This window comes from Oncorhynchus nerka, linkage group LG17 (assembly GCF_034236695.1).
Source record: "Oncorhynchus nerka isolate Pitt River linkage group LG17, Oner_Uvic_2.0, whole genome shotgun sequence".
NCBI lineage: Eukaryota > Metazoa > Chordata > Actinopteri > Salmoniformes > Salmonidae > Oncorhynchus > Oncorhynchus nerka.
Window position 1 is genome coordinate 7,478,549 of NC_088412.1, and position 18,128 is coordinate 7,496,676.

Sequence of the window (18,128 nt, forward strand, 5' to 3'; positions counted from 1 at the left end):
TTGAGAGAAATAAGCTTTTAATATGTATATAAACATTTAAAAAATTCTGCACATGAAACATTGGACCAATGATTTACATGTTGCGTTTATATTTTTGTTCAGTCTAACACAGTATAAGTCACAATAACCACAAAACCTAGCAGTCAAACAGGGAAATGGTTCCAATCATTTTCCCACCATTCATTGGTTCAGTGTTTCTAAAATCCCTCATGGGAAAAATTAATGGTGGAAAACAATGGGTACCATTTCACTGTTTGACCGCAAGGTTTTCTGGGTATCATGACACCTCCACTGTGTTGCTCTATTGCCTTTTTTTATATATCTAATTTATGTAGTTCCGTACCTGTCTATTAAAGTTATGTATTATATAATTTGACATAGTTCTGTCCTTCAGCTGTAATTGCCTATTAATGTATTATGTTATGTTTTATGTATAAGGTGTTCCCTTGGCAACGGGATATATCAAGGGGCCTGCTCAGAGAAAGCATTCGTAAGCAAAGCCTCCGTAGAGTAAGAAGGTATCGCTCCATATGATATGGTAGTCTGGTCATCTTACTTGATGTTAGTCATTAGAGCAAAGTGTTATTGAAGTGTATGAAGGTGTATTCTTATTTTGTATGTGACTGGTGGTGGATGCTACTGGGGTGTGAGTGTGGTGCTGGGAAATGAAAATGGATACGCAAATCAAGAACTCCGTTTAGAGAACAGGAGGAAAAATCCATATCAAGGGGACTTTACACATTTTATTAATGTACAAAGTCCGCGCACCATACCTTAGCTAACCCTTATGGGCTGTAGATTATAACTCGTTACACTAATACCGCAGTTAAATGAACCCTTCGTGACTGTTAAAGGGTAGCACGGAAAATGTTTTGGTTTAGTTCATTTATATCCACTAGATAATGATGACTCGGGTTACATTTATTTAACCGAGTGGATTGATGGATCTATAAAAAAAATATTTAAAAAACACGTATGTAACTAAAGTGAAGAATTAAATGTTAAACTTGGAGTTGGAGAAAACACAAACGGGGCTGTCCTATCTTCATCGTGTGACAGCGTGTGGGCGTCCAAGAGCGTCCTGATTGGTTGGAATAGGCAAGCCTTTGACAGTCCTGAAGGACAATCAGATTGATAGGGACGGACTTTTTTTTATACATTTCGAATAAACTGTTGTGAACTAATTGCAGATATGCCAGCGGTCTAGTGAAATAAACCCATTGGACGAGAGACTCGAATGATCGGCATGGAATTGTTTAGGGAACTTGTGGGTGGGTGAATGACCAGAGTGAGCTACAAAATATACCGTTAATAGCCTACTGGTGATTTGATTGGATAGATGATGAGACGGGTGATCAGAAAGAAGTAAATGTATCTGCATGAATAGGACAAGGAGAGAGGAAGAGAGAGAGGATTGCACATCTGGAAATGTTGGTGAGTGCAGCTATTCTATTCATTCTGTACCCACATCATCATTGTATAATTTACTTTACTTTAAATGTACTTTAATCTACTTTAATTTAATGTCATGCCTATGGACTATTGGATTTTATCATGTGTGTCATTATACAGACATTAAAATGAAACACTCATAAAGGTTTGCACTGTGTGTCATATAAAACTCGGGAAACATATGCGGAACAGAAGAGGAGTCCATGCCCACACAATGGCGCATCTCCGTATTCTTTATTATTTATTGATGAGAACATTTCAATGCTCTTTGTCTCTATTCTAATATAGTGTTACAAATAAACATCGTGGTAAATCGCATCGATGCTAAACAGATTAGAAAATAAACTCCATACAGAATGCTACAGGTTTTCGTTATTAGATATTTTGAGCAACATTTTTAATGGTTTGATGTTGGTAGAAAAGGAACTCCACAGAATTACAGGACCCAGACTGGCTGACATTCTTGCGCCTCTACAGGTATTCGTCATTCGATATTTTCAGCAACTGAATTGAACAACACATTTTGTTGTACAACGCTGTCTGGAAAACATCTCCCTTCCCTCTGGCGAAAGAATCGCAGGTTAGCCTTTTTCGTCATGAATCTTGTTCTGGAGGCAGCTCTGCAGAATGGTCACTAGCTAGCACAGCCACAGTCATCAAATCAAATTTTAAACCTAACCCTAATCTTAAATTAAGACCAAAAAGCAAATGTTTGTTTTTATAAATGTTTTAATATAGCCAATTTTGACTTTGCAGCTCGCTTATCTAGTGGAAATCTCTCAGATCTGCCTCCAGGACAAGGCTCATCCCAATAAACATCAAACTGTAGAAGAGTCACACATTTTCACCACGTAGGTGTGACTTGACTCAGACAGCATGATCTGATTCTGATTCCATTCCCTGACTTCCTCTCTGTACGTTGCATTTGACTGGTCCTCAGTGTGTTTCAGTTGGACAGACTGGACAGAGCGCAGCCGACACAGCGACGGTGTGAGTGGAGCAGAGAGAACCGAGGATGGGGGGCGGAGGTCAGCAGACGGAGTCAAGCGAGCCGGCCAAGGGTGACGGGGTTGGGCCCGGTGGAGGGCGAGGTGACAGTGCAGTCTACACCTGGGAAGAGGTTCAGAGGCACTGCCACAGAGGCGACCAGGTGTTGGTCATCGACAGGAAGGTCTATAATATTACCCAGTGGGCGAAGAGACACCCGGGGGGCATCAGGGTCATCAGTCACTTTGCTGGAGAAGATGCCACGGTCAGTAGCCTAACTATGGAAGTTGTTGGTGAAATGTTCTCAAACTATTCCAGGAAGACTGTTGCAAATGTTATAATGTTGTAGGTATGACATATTACACTAGTTGTTAGTGGATCGTACATTATCATAATGACATATTACACTAGTTGTTAGTGGATCGTACATTGTGATAATGACATATTACACTAGTTGTTAGTGGATCGTACATTGTGATAATGACTTATTACACTAGTTGTTAGTGGATCGTACATTGTGATAATGACTTATTACACTAGTTGTTAGTGGATCGTACATTGTGATAATGACTTATTACGCTAGTTGTTAGTGGATCGTACATTGTGATAATGATATATTACTCTAGTTGTTAGTGGATCGTATATTGTGATAATGACTTATTACACTAGTTGTTAGTGGATCGTACATTGTGATAATGACTTATTACACTAGTTGTTAGTGGATCGTACATTTTGATAATGACTTATTACGCTAGTTGTTAGTGGATCGTACATTGTGATAATGACATATTACACTAGTTGTTAGTGGATCGTACATTGTTGATAATGACGTATTACACTAGTTGTTAGTGGATCGTACATTGTGATAATAACATATTAAACTAGTTGTTAGTGGATCGTACATTGTGATAATGACATATTGCACTAGTTGTTAGTGGATCGTACATTGATGGATCATGATAATGATCTTAAAGCTGCAATATGCAAATGTTTAATAAGCAGTTCTATCTGTTCTATTTCTATGCTTCCTGTTCTTAAGTTTTTGTTTTTTGGGGATCTTTTACTTTCAGTTTTGTTGTTTGTTTGCAAATATTTTTTGGTTATGAAAAAGTTATTTCCCATTTTTTCTCATACAATGATTCTCTACATAATGATGATACATCTACATGATTCTCTACACTATACTTGCTTGTTTTGTCACATAAACTGAAATTAGAGCGAACTATTAGAATTGTAACAACCAGGAAACGGCGGAGCCATTTCTGCATGATGCGTCTTTATTTAATCACACGGCGAATATGAATTATATTTTTGTTCTGAGAGACAAATTAATGACATTTGTATGTATTTCTCTTAAACAACATAGATTGATCTATGTCTCTAATTTCTAGGACGCATTTTCCGCATTCCATCCCGATCCTAATTTTGTCAGGAAGTTTCTGAAGCCGTTGCTGATTGGAGAGCTGGCACCGACAGAGCCCAGCCAGGACCAGGGGAAAAATGTGAGGAGGCCCATCTTTATCTCTCTCCCTCTATAGCATCACACCCATAACTTACATCGATGTAGGCTACATAATGAAACATAGAATGTGAAGCCTACAGCATCTCTCCCTCTGACACAGCACCACACTCGACCAAGTCGTAGTGTGTCATCTTCAGTCATCTACTATAATAACTAGGGCACATTATACCAGCCTGTCTATGTGCCCAGATGCCCCTATAACTAGATCACATTATACCAGACTGTCTATGTGCCCAGATGCCCCTATAACTAGATCACATTATACCAGCCTGTCTATGTGCCCAGATGCCCCTATAACTAGATCACATTATACCAGCCTGTCTATATGCCCCTATAACTAAATCACATTATACCAGCCTGTCTATGTGCCCAGATGCCCCTATAACTAGATCACATTATACCAGACTGTCTATGTGCCCAGATGCCCCTATAACTAGATCACATTATACCAGCCTGTCTATGTGCCCAGATGCCCCTATAACTAGATCACATTATACCAGCCTGTCTATATGCCCCTATAACTAAATCACATTATACCAGCCTGTCTATGTGCCCAGATGCCCCTATAACTAGATCACATTATACCAGCCTGTCTATATGCCCAGATGTCCCTATAATTAGATCACATTATACCAGCCTGTCTATGTGCCCCTATAACTAGATCACATTATACCAGCCTGTCTATGTGCCCAGATGTCCCTATAACTAGATCACATTATACCAGCCTGTCTATGTGCCCCTATAACTAGATCACATTATACCAGCCTGTCTATATGCCCAGATGCCCCTATAACTAGATCACATTATACCAGCCTGTCTATGTGCCCTTATGCCCCTATAACTAGATCACATTATACCAGCCTGTCTATTTGCCCAGATGCCCCTATAACTAGATCACATTATACCAGCCTGTCTATGTGCCCAGATGCCCTTATAACTAGATCACATTATAGCAGCCTGTCTATATGCCCAGATACCCCTATAACTAGATCACATTATACCAGCCTGTCTATATGCCCAGATGCCCCTATAACTAGATCACATCATACCAGCCTGTCTATGTGCCCAGATGCCCCTATAACTAGATCACATTATACCAGCCTGTCTATATGCCCAGATTCCCCGCTGTCTGTTTACCTATTCAGGAGTCTTACATCTTATCCTGGTTCTCTTCAGCTTTCTGTTACTTCTATTTCCTTACCCTTCCTTTTATTCTTCCTCTTCTTCTTCCTCTTCTTCTCTACAGGGTTCTCTTCTCAATTTATACTGTCCTTCTCCCTCTCCCTCTCCTGTCCTCTTCCTCCCCTCCTCTCCCTCAATTCTCATCTCTCTACCATCATCCATCTTCCTCCTGGTTCATCTACTTTGAGAAAGATCCCATTACATATGTATTGATTATTGATCACCTCTAATCCATACAGGCAGCTCTGGTGCAGGACTTCCAGGCCCTGCGCGACCGTGTGGAGAGTGAGGGTCTCCTCCGTGCCCGCCCCCTGTTCTTCAGCCTCTACCTGGGCCACATCCTGCTACTAGAGGCCCTGGCTTTGGGCCTGCTCTGGGTCTGGGGGACCAGCTGGAGCCTCACACTGCTCTGTTCCCTCATGCTGGCCACGTCTCAGGTACCATTACAGTATTATTAGGGAGTACAAGAAGATAGTTGACAGGCAGATCCAAAGGTCAGGCAAAAGGATCTAAGGTTAGGGTTAGGGTTAAGATTAAGGTTAAGGTTAGGGTGGTGAGGTTAAGTTAGGGTAAGGGTTTAGCTTAGCGATAGGGTAACCAAACCACCTTTCAGACACCGTTCAAATTCTGCCTTTCTTTTTCCCTCTCAGGCCCAAGCTGGCTGGCTGCAGCATGACTACGGCCACCTGTCCGTCTGCAAGACATCCAGTTGGAATCACGTACTGCAAAAGTTTGTAATTGGACACCTAAAGGTAGGCTACTGGACAATTACATTTACATTTTACATTTAAGTCATTTAGCAGACGCTCTTATCCAGAGCGACTTACAAATTGGTGCATTCACCTTATGACATCCAGTGGAGCAGCCACTTTACAATAGTGCATCTAAATCTTTTAAGGGGGGGGAGAAGGATTACTTTATCCTATCCTAGGTATTCCTTAAAGAGGTGGGGTTTCAGGTGTCTCCGGAAGGTGGTGATTGACTCCGCTGTCCTGGCGTCGTGAGGGAGTTTGTTCCACCATTGGGGGGCCAGAGCAGCGAACAGTTTTGACTGGGCTGAGCGAGAACTGTACTTCCTCAGTGGTAGGGAGGCGAGCAGGCCAGAGGTGGATGAACGCAGTGCCCTTGTTTGGGTGTAGGGCCTGATCAGAGCCTGGAGGTACTGATGTGCCGTTCCCCTCACAGCTCCATAGGCAAGCACCATGGTCTTGTAGCGGATGCGAGCTTCAACTGGAAACCAGTGGAGAGAGCGGAGGAGCGGGGTGACGTGAGAGAACTTGGGAAGGTTGAACACCAGACGGGCTTCGGCGTTCTGGATGAGTTGTAGGGGTTTAATGGCACAGGCAGGGAGCCCAGCCAACAGCGAGTTGCAGTAATCCAGACGGGAGATGACAAGTGCCTGGATTAGGACCTGCGCCGCTTCCTGTGTGAGGCAGGGTCGTACTCTGCGGATGTTGTAGAGCATGAACCTACAGGAACGGGCCACCGCCTTGATGTTAGTTGAGAACGACAGGGTGTTGTCCAGGATCACGCCAAGGTTCTTAGCGCTCTGGGAGGAGGACACAGTGGAGTTGTCAACCGTGATGGCGAGATCATGGAACGGGCAGTCCTTCCCCGGGAGGAAGAGCAGCTCCGTCTTGCCGAGGTTCAGCTTGAGGTGGTGATCCAATGGCTGGACATTTGACAATACTGTTTCTTTAGGCCGATCTTCTGCTACTCTTTGGATAAGTTAACCGGACACAGTTTAAACCTAGTTCTAGACTGAAAACCATTCTCAATGGATAATCTCCTTTGAAAGTACAGGTTTAATCTGTGTTCATGGAAACTGTCCCTTTCACTTTCCTACATTCACTAGAGCAGTGTTACATTTCCAAGTTCACTGCTATACATTAGCCCTATTTCGTGTAGTGTCCAACAGGTGTAAGTTACAGTAACTGTAATTGTGTGTACCATTAACAAGTAACAGTAGCTGTGTGTTTCCAGGGTGCCTCTGCTAACTGGTGGAACCATCGTCACTTCCAGCACCACGCTAAGACCAACATTTTTCGTAAAGATCCTGATATCAACTCACTACATGTCTTCGTCCTGGGAGACAAACAGCCTGTAGAGGTAGTTATCATTATAGTATATTTGTGATTCCTGCCCCAACTGGACTCACAACCTAGTAGGTAGCCTAGTGTTTAGAGCGTTGGACTAGTAACTGGAAGGTTGCAAGTTCAAATCCCCGAGCCCACAAGGTACAAATCTGTCGTTCTGCCCCTGAACAGGCAGTTAACCCACTGTTCCTAGGCAGTCATTGAAAATAAGAATTTGTTCTTAACTGACTTGCCTGGTTAAATAAAATATTTAAAAAACTTAGTGCTTTGTGACCCATCTGACTTCCTGTCATATTTGAATAATAATCTAAATATTCATGTAATATTTAAATAACCATGTAATAATATTAATGTAGTATTTAAATATCCATGTAATAGCTCATTAATTGAATGTAATATTCATGAAATAACTATGTAATAATATCCATGTAATAGCTCATTAAATTAATGTAATATTCATGAAATAACCGTGTAATAATATCCATGTAACGGTTTGTCTCAGTCGTGTTAAAACGGTATTCGTGTTTCTGTGTAAGATCCATCTGTCTCCTTGTCTCTGTCTATTGCAGTATGGTATAAAGAAGTTGAAGTACATGCCCTACCATCACCAACACCAGTACTTCTTCCTCAGTAAGTTGCTGAACACGTTTCATGGATTTCTGTATAGAATCACATCAACTTCCATTGAACAGGTAAAAGACAGACCACTGTATGTAATACCAATATTATCCTTCTGTGTTTCAGTTGGACCTCCACTAATCGTTCCAGTGTTTTTCAACATCCAGATATTCCGGACCATGTTTTCACAACGAGACTGGGTGGTGAGTTTTCATACCAACTAAATGTAGACTTAAACCTCTTCATTCTTATCTGGAACGTAAGGGCTTCCACAAGAGAGTAATTATATATATATATATATTTATTTATTTATTTATTTCACCTTTATTTAACCAGGTAAGCTAGTTGAGAACAAGTTCTCATTTACAACTGTGACCTGGCCAAGATAAAGCAAAGCGACACAAACAACACAGTTACACGTGGAATAAACAAACATACAGTCAATAGCACAATAGAAGAGTCTATATACAGTGTGTGCAAATGAGGTAGGATAACGGAGGTAAGGCAATAATAATGGGGGTGACCAGAGAGAGATACCTGCTGGAGCGTGTGCTATGGGTGGGTGCTGCTATGGTGACCAGAGAGAGATACCTGCTGGAGTGTGTGCTATGGGTTGGTGCTGCTATGGTGACCAGAGAGATACCTGCTGGAGTGTGTGCTATGGGTTGGTGCTGCTATGGTGACCAGAGAGAGATACCTGCTGGAGTGTGTGCTATGGGTTGGTGCTGCTATGGTGACCAGAGAGAGATACCTGCTGGAGCGTGTGCTGCTATGGTGACCAGGTTGCTGGAGTGTGCTATGGGTTGGTGCTGCTATGGTGACCAGAGAGAGATACCTGCTGGAGTGTGTGCTATGGGTGGGTGCTGCTATGGTGACCAGAGAGAGATACCTGCTGGAGTGTGTGCTATGGGTGGGTGCTGCTATGGTGACCAGAGAGAGATACCTGCTGGAGCGTGTGCTATGGGTGGGTGCTGCTATGGTGACCAGAGAGAGATACCTGCTGGAGTGTGTGCTATGGGTGGGTGCTGCTATGGTGACCAGTGAGCTGAGATAAGGCGGGACTTTACCTAGCAAAGACTTATCGATGACCTGGAGCCAGTGGGTTTGGCGACGAATATGAAGCGAGGGCCAGCCAACGAGACCATACAGGTCACCGTGGTGGGTAGTATATGGGGCTTTGGTGACAAAACGGATGGCAATGTGATAGACTGCATCCAATTTGCTGAGTAGAGTGTTGGAGGCTATTTTGTAAATGACATCGCCGAAGTCAAAGATCGGTAGGATAGTAAGTTCTACGAGGGTATGTTTGGCAGCATGAATGAAGGATGCTTTGTTGTGAAATAGGAAGCCGATTCTAGATATAATTTATCATTTTGGATTGGAGATGCTTAATGTGAAGGAGAGTTTACAGTCTAACCAGACAACTAGGTATTGGGTGGCGGCAGGGTAGCCTAGTGGTTAGAGCGTTGGACTAGTATCCGGAAGGTTGCAAGTTCAAACCCCCGAGCTGACAAGGTACAAATCTGTCGTTCTGCCCCTGAACAGTCAGGTAACCCTCTGTTCCTAGGCCGTCATTGAAAATAAGAATTTGTTCTTAACTGATCTTGCCTAGTCAAATAAAAAAAAAATTAAAAAAAAATTGTAGTTGTCCACGTGTTCTAAGTCAGAACGGGTGGACAGGTGCGGGCAGCGATTGGTTGAAGAGCATGCATTTAGTTTTACTTGCATTTAAGAGCAGTTGGAGGCACGGAAGGAGAGTTGTGTGGCATTGAAGTTCGTCTGGAGGTTAGTTAACACAGTGTCCAAATAAGGGCCAGAAGTATACAGAACGGTGTCGTCTGCGTAGAGGTGGATCAGAGAATCACCAGCAGCAAGAGTGACATCATTGATGTATACAGAGAAAATAGTCGGCCCGAGAATTGAACCCTGAGGCACCCCCATAGAGACTGCTAGAGGCCCGGACAACAGACCCTCCAATTTGACACACTGAACTCTGTCTGAGAAATAGTTGGTGATCCAGGCAAGGCAGTCATTTGAGAAACCAAGGCTGTTGAGCCTGCCGATAAGAATGTGGTGATTGACAGATTCGAAAGCCTTGGCAAGGTCAATGAAGATGGCTGCACAGCACTGTCTTTTATCGTTGGCGGTTATGATATCGTTTAGGACCTTGAGCGTGGCTGAGGTGCACCCATGACCAGCTCTGAAACCAGATTGCATAGCGGAGAAGGTACGGTGGGATTCGAAATGGTCTGTGATCTGTTTGTTAACTTGGCTTTCGAAGGCCTTAGAAAGGCAGGGCAGGATGATTATGATTATGATTATTATTAGTATTATGATTATGCTCACACCTGGGGGCACTAAATCATTGTTCGTTGCTCACTAAAGCTAGCGAGCATAATACCACTAACACGGACTGTACCATCAGAAATGACTAGCTTCCTAATCAACAGTGATAATTGTTGCTTTGCTAGGAACCCCAGATGTCATTATGTCTGTCCGTAATGCTTCCTAATCAACAGTGATAATTGTTGCTTTGCTAGGAACCCCAGATGTGGTCATGTCTGTCCGTAATACCAATCTTTGTCTCCTGTGAAGGATCTGGCGTGGTCGATGAGTTTCTACCTTCGCTTCTTCTGCTGTTACTATCCCTTCTTTGGTTTCTTTGGCTCAGTAGCATTGATCAGCTTCGTCAGGTAAAGTATGAACTGAGAGGGAGCTCAAAGATGAACTCATTCATTCATTGTATTCAAACTATCTACAGTATTAGAAAACAACACAATGATGTGCTTGACGTAATAATGTAATATAATATTGTGGCTGAATAATTATATTGTGAATATTGTACTGTATATATAGGTTTTGGAAAGCCACTGGTTTGTATGGGTGACCCAGATGAGTCACCTTCCTATGGAGATGGATCACGAGCGACAACAGGACTGGCTCACCATGCAGGTAACATGTCATTACTAGACACCAGGACTGGCTCACCATGCAGGTATCATGTCATCATTACTAGACACCAGGACTGGCTCACCATGCAGGTAACATGTCATTACTAGACACCAGGACTGGCTCACCATGCAGGTAACATGTCATTACTAGACACCAGGACTGGCTCACCATGCAGGTAACATGTCATTACTAGACACCAGGACTGGCTCACCATGCAGGTATCATGTCATCATTACTAGACACCAGGACTGGCTCACCATGCAGGTATCATGTCATCATTACTAGACACCAGGACTGGCTCACCATGCAGGTAACATGTCATTACTAGACACCAGGACTGGCTCACCATGCAGGTAACATGTCATTACTAGACACCAGGACTGGCTCACCATGCAGGTAACATGTCATTACTAGACACCAGGACTGGCTCACCATGCAGGTATCATGTCATCATTACTAGACACCAGGACTGGCTCACCATGCAGGTAACATGTCATTACTAGACACCAGGACTGGCTCACCATGCAGGTAACATGTCATTACTAGACACCAGGACTGGCTCACCATGCAGGTAACATGTCATTACTAGACACCAGGACTGGCTCACCATGCAGGTAACATGTCATTACTAGACACCAGGACTGGCTCACCATGCAGGTAACATGTCATTACTAGACACCAGGACTGGCTCACCATGCAGGTATCATGTCATCATTACTAGACACCAGGACTGGCTCACCATGCAGGTATCATGTCATCATTACTAGACACCAGGACTGGCTCACCATGCAGGTAACATGTCATTACTAGACACCAGGACTGGCTCACCATGCAGGTATCATGTCATCATTACTAGACACCAGGACTGGCTCACCATGCAGGTAACATGTCATTACTAGACACCAGGACTGGCTCACCATGCAGGTAACATGTCATTACTAGACACCAGGACTGGCTCACCATGCAGGTAACATGTCATTACTAGACACCAGGACTGGCTCACCATGCAGGTAACATGTCATTACTAGACACCAGGACTGGCTCACCATGCAGGTAACATGTCATTACTAGACACCAGGACTGGCTCACCATGCAGGTATCATGTCATCATTACTAGACACCAGGACTGGCTCACCATGCAGGTAACATGTCATTACTAGACACCAGGACTGGCTCACCATGCAGGTATCATGTCATCATTACTAGACACCAGGACTGGCTCACCATGCAGGTAACATGTCATTACTAGACACCAGGACTGGCTCACCATGCAGGTAACATGTCATTACTAGACACCAGGACTGGCTCACCATGCAGGTAACATGTCATTACTAGACACCAGGACTGGCTCACCATGCAGGTATCATGTCATCATTACTAGACACCAGGACTGGCTCACCATGCAGGTATCATGTCATCATTACTGTCAGACACCAGGACTGGCTCACCATGCAGGTAACACCTGTGTCATTACTAGACACCAGGACTGGCTCACCATGCAGGTAACATGTCATTTACTAGACACCAGGACTGGCTCACCATGCAGGTAACATGTCATTACTAGACACCAGGACTGGCTCACCATGCAGGTAACATGTCATTACTAGACACCAGGACTGGCTCACCATGCAGGTAACATGTCATTACTAGACACCAGGACTGGCTCACCATGCAGGTATCATGTCATCATTACTAGACACCAGGACTGGCTCACCATGCAGGTATCATGTCATCATTACTAGACACCAGGACTGGCTCACCATGCAGGTAACATGTCATTACTAGACACCAGGACTGGCTCACCATGCAGGTATCATGTCATCATTACTAGACACCAGGACTGGCTCACCATGCAGGTAACATGTCATTACTAGACACCAGGACTGGCTCACCATGCAGGTATCATGTCATCATTACTAGACACCAGGACTGGCTCACCATGCAGGTAACATGTCATTACTAGACACCAGGACTGGCTCACCATGCAGGTAACATGTCATCATTACTAGACACCAGGACTGGCTCACCATGCAGGTAACATGTCATCATTACTAGACACCAGGACTGGCTCACCATGCAGGTAACATGTCATTACTAGCCACCAGGACTGGCTCACCATGCAGGTAACATGTCATTACTAGACACCAGGACTGGCTCACCATGCAGGTAACATGTCATTACTAGACACCAGGACTGGCTCACCATGCAGGTATCATGTCATCATTACTAGACACCAGGACTGGCTCACCATGCAGGTAACATGTCATTACTAGACACCAGGACTGGCTCACCATGCAGGTATCATGTCATCATTACTAGACACCAGGACTGGCTCACCATGCAGGTAACATGTCATTACTAGACACCAGGACTGGCTCACCATGCAGGTAACATGTCATTACTAGACACCAGGACTGGCTCACCATGCAGGTAACATGTCATTACTAGACACCAGGACTGGCTCACCATGCAGGTATCATGTCATCATTACTAGACACCAGGACTGGCTCACCATGCAGGTATCATGTCATCATTACTAGACACCAGGACTGGCTCACCATGCAGGTAACATGTCATTACTAGACACCAGGACTGGCTCACCATGCAGGTATCATGTCATCATTACTAGACACCAGGACTGGCTCACCATGCAGGTAACATGTCATTACTAGACACCAGGACTGGCTCACCATGCAGGTAACATGTCATTACTAGACACCAGGACTGGCTCACCATGCAGGTAACATGTCATTACTAGACACCAGGACTGGCTCACCATGCAGGTAACATGTCATTACTAGACACCAGGACTGGCTCACCATGCAGGTATCATGTCATCATTACTAGACACCAGGACTGGCTCACCATGCAGGTAACATGTCATTACTAGACACCAGGACTGGCTCACCATGCAGGTATCATGTCATCATTACTAGACACCAGGACTGGCTCACCATGCAGGTATCATGTCATCATTACTAGACACCTGGACTGGCTCACCATGCAGGTAACATGTCATTACTAGACACCAGGACTGGCTCACCATGCAGGTATCATGTCATCATTACTAGACACCAGGACTGGCTCACCATGCAGGTAACATGTCATTACTAGACACCAGGACTGGCTCACCATGCAGGTAACATGTCATTACTAGACACCAGGACTGGCTCACCATGCAGGTAACATGTGATCATTACTAGTGATCTAGGATCAGGTCCCCCCTGTCCATACATTCATATTCATTATTATTAAAGGCTGTCAAACTGGCTCATCTGGGAACAGCAGTCCTGAGTACAGGCCCAGGAGTGTTTTCTGGGGCTGTGCCTTCTGTAGTTCTCCAGCAGAGGGAGCTGTAAACGTGTCTCTTTCTCTGGTCTTAGTTGAGTGCTACTTGCAACATTGAACAGTCAACCTTCAACGACTGGTTCAGTGGACACGTCAACTTTCATATTGAACACCAGTAAGTGAAACAAATATCTCACCTTTCTGTTGTCTGTCAAACAGTATATACTGTGTTTATATGGTCATTTATCAGGTCACTGACATACTCAAGTTATAGTTTAAGTTTAAGTATTCAGTTTCATTCGATCTTAAATATAACTTGTTGTTTGTACTAAATACTCTACCTCGTAATAGTGTTTAGATACAATATCGATACAATCCTACTCAGAAACGGAGGTTTCTCTGAAAAACTCTGATTGTGTCTGATCTCTCTCTCCTTCCTCCTCCCCCTCTCTCTCTCTCTCTCCCTCTCTCCCTCCTCACTCTTTCTCTACCCCCACTCTCTCTCTGCCTCTCTCTCTCTCTCTCTCTCTCTCTCTCCCCCTCTCCCTGCTTCCTCCTCCCCCACTCTCTCTCTCTCCTTCTCTCTCTCTCTCTTTCTCTAATCTCTCTCCCCCTCTCCCTCCTTCCTCCTCCCCCTCTCTCTCTCTCCTTCTCTCTCTCTCTCTTTCTCTAATCTCTTTCTCTAATCTCTCTCCCTCAGGTCTCTCCTTCCTCCTCCCCCACTCTTTCTCTCACCCCCTCTCTCTGCCTTTCTTTCTCTACCCCCACTCTCTCTCTGCCTCTCTTTCTCTTTCTCTGTCTCCCAGTCTGTTTCCTACCATGCCCCGTCACAACTACCACCTGGTGGCTCCTCTGGTTCGTGCTTTGTGTGAGAAACATGGACTTCCCTACCAGGTCAAGACTTTACAGAAAGGCATGACTGATGTTGTCAGGTAAAGTGTTTTAATGAATACTTGTATAGTGCTATTCCTCTGGGAATAGATTGTACATCATAAGGTGATACCTGCTGCTCTCAGTCTCCTATGTGATTTACCTGGTTCTATATCCACCTCTGTTCTTCTCCAGGTCACTGAAGAAGTCAGGGGATCTGTGGCTGGATGCGTATCTCCATAAATAAATCCCTTCCTGACTCTGGACGGGATTTAATCCATCGCAGATTAACGACCTGCGAACAGAGAGGACATTTCCTGGATGTTTTTGATGATACTGATCGCTGCAAACATTATTGTGATATAATTGTTTTAATGCTTGTCAGCAGTGAATGGGGACCCATAGCATAAATAGAGGGTTTATATAGTAGGGCCAGGAGTTTAAAAAAAAACAAAAAAACAATTTATTGACCAATATTCCACCATTATCCACTGGGTTTGATGCAGGCAGAAAATCCTAGGAAATGCTCTGTAATTGACACAAGTCTCAGTCATTCCAGTCTGGTTGTCCATTCGTTTCTGGTGGAGGGATCGCCTGAACCAGAGGAGGCGCAGCATATGAATCTTAATTTCACAAAACCTATTATTTGGCAGGGAATTCTATTTGTAGATCAGTGATTTTACACCTCGTTTTTCTCAAGCTGATCGCCTCCAACAGACTCAATCCCTGATCACAGGAGGTTATATAAATGGGGCAATTAGGACACTTTAAGGGGAAAGACTATGAATCCAAGCAGAAAATATAAGTGTACAATAAAACATCTCTATCGCTTGAAATTCCCCGCTGGGATGTTCTTTGCAGACATTCTGCAAAACCTGCAATTTAGCGTCACATTTTAAATGGAAAAACAGGATAGACAGCCATCTGACATAATTATGCCGTCTCAGAAGAATGCTTCAACCTTGAAACGTTGTGGGGGATATATAGTGAAACAGTCTCGTCCTTACATAACAAGACAACATCAATCAACAACAATATTTCACGACGTCTTCGTTGCCTGTTAATTAACATGTGGGTATGATAGGCATTTTTGTATCCGAAAATGTAGAGGGTGAAATATAGACTATTTTCAGGATACTAATTGCTCGCCTATTTTCTTTAACTATAGAAAGGACACATTTTATCCATCTCTGTTAAGACATCAGTATTTGGAGAGATGCGCTTCTCCGCCTCCACAAGGTTCATGTAAAAGCGAAGCTACTCGGAGTGATATTCTAACACTGTCGAATAGTTCTCTGCCTGTAAATACACTCTATCAGCCAGAACAACTTTAACATCTTCACCCAGCTCTCATACACAATGTGTGACAGTGAATTTGTCCGTTACTATGGAGATGCTTTCCGTTTTTTTTTTTCGGGGCTGCGGCTCCGTTCTTTACGTGTGTTAATGAAGGTGCGCAATTTGGGATTGTCAACTTTGTCGAGCGGGATGTTGGCGCTTGCAAAAGCCATATCCTCATAATTTATTCTATAGCAAATTAAAATGACTACTTGGTTCTGAATTGTGTTACATTTTCTTACATAAAATACCTAGCATTCCCATAATAATGTTAATACCAGGCAATGAATAAGTAAAATATGTATGTCGATAATGTCCTTTAAAATACCCTAATAACTGCTGATGAGAATAATTGTTGGCGATTATTTCATTTGAAGTCAATCCACATGGTTGGGAATTGATTTTGGACTTATTGGATATTTATGTTTATATGATCATGGTGTGAGAAAGTGCTATATCAGCAACTTGAGGTCAGTTTATCGAAATGCGGGTTAGGAATACAACAACCGAAACGCCTGGCCTTAATCATTGGTGACTAGATAGACTATTCCTCCCCAAACGGAAAAAATACATTGATATATATTTTAACAACATGTATGTACATGTATTTACGTATATGTAAATGACAGATATCTAAATATATGTTTAAGCCTTATATTACATATATTTAAATATATCGACATATTACAAAATTGGCCTTTTTCATATTTCTACAAATATGTTTATATCTTTAAATATCTGGAAATACATTTCGATAGCGTGCTGTGGTAGCTAGTAAAATAATTGACCAATTATATTTCATAAATATATTTTGCCATATTTTATTGAATTTAAATGTTTGCCTTTTACCTGAATACTGTTGCTAGGCTACATTAAAATCCATTGCATAAAACTACCAAGTTCAGACCTATACTTTGGCAAGTTTGACAACAAAATAATGAATGACAACTAAAAAGTTCACAAAATATAAGTTAACATGTAAATATATTTGTAAAATATGTGTAAAATACACACTTGCACCTGACAACCTTCTCTACCCTGATGATACGTTTGAGTCCAATGGAGGCTGGTGGGAGACGCTATAGGAGGATGGGCTCATTGTAAAGGCTGGAATGGAATTAATGGAATGGAGTCAAACATGTGGTTTCCATGTCTTCGATACCGTTCCATTCATTCCATTCCAGCCATTACAACGATCATGTCCTCCTATAGCTCCTCCCACCAGCCTCCACTGGTTGAGTCTCTATTGACCTCTAGTACCCAGCATTAGGTTTCTAAAGTGGTGTTTTGTATGCACAAGTTGTCGTGGAGAATAAATTCAAGCCATTGAGATATAGCCCACCTGCCACTTATGAAACAGTAAAATTAAACAAGATGTATATTTCGAAAAGCACTTGAACATAGAACATATTTGTAAATATATTTACTTTTCCATCCTTGGTGTCCCGAGCTGTCCATCACAATTTGAAATGGTCCCGAGCCCCATCCCCGGCTCCAACTGACAATTTAGAATTTTATTCAGAAGGAAAAGTTATTTGACTAAACACTCATAACATTTGATTAAAATATGTTTTAACCTGTTTGGTGACAGAGGAAAATACTTCTTCAACTGCAAGCAAGAGTTTTCATTAAGCTTGCTAAAACACCTCGCTAGCTAGCTAGCTCCTTCTTTAGCTTGCCACAAACGTGCAGTGTGACTAACCAAGGTAAGAATTGTTATGAAAATTAAAGTTGAGTAGAGTTCAGGTAATGTCAAGTATGTATTAATAAATATAATTTAATTGCCAAAACTATTTGAAAAATGAATAAAACAATGATCTTGA

General features: G+C 42.9%; 1 protein-coding gene across 1 annotated transcript; it reads left to right on the forward strand.

Moving 5' to 3' along the window:
* Window positions 1-1,138: 1,138 nt before the first annotated feature.
* On the forward strand, window positions 1,139-17,885 carry LOC115128068 (acyl-CoA Delta-4 desaturase-like). Its single transcript, XM_065002908.1, has 14 exons — window positions 1,139-1,434; window positions 1,930-2,032; window positions 2,393-2,704; window positions 3,831-3,941; window positions 5,383-5,580; window positions 5,794-5,895; window positions 7,127-7,252; window positions 7,809-7,869; window positions 7,984-8,060; window positions 10,453-10,552; window positions 10,715-10,809; window positions 14,193-14,272; window positions 14,904-15,029; window positions 15,163-17,885. The coding sequence occupies exons 3-14, from the start codon at window positions 2,468-2,470 to the stop codon at window positions 15,212-15,214; spliced, it is 1,365 nt and encodes a 454-aa protein (XP_064858980.1). The 5' UTR covers window positions 1,139-1,434; window positions 1,930-2,032; window positions 2,393-2,467; the 3' UTR covers window positions 15,215-17,885.
* The last annotated feature ends 243 nt before the right edge of the window (window positions 17,886-18,128 follow it).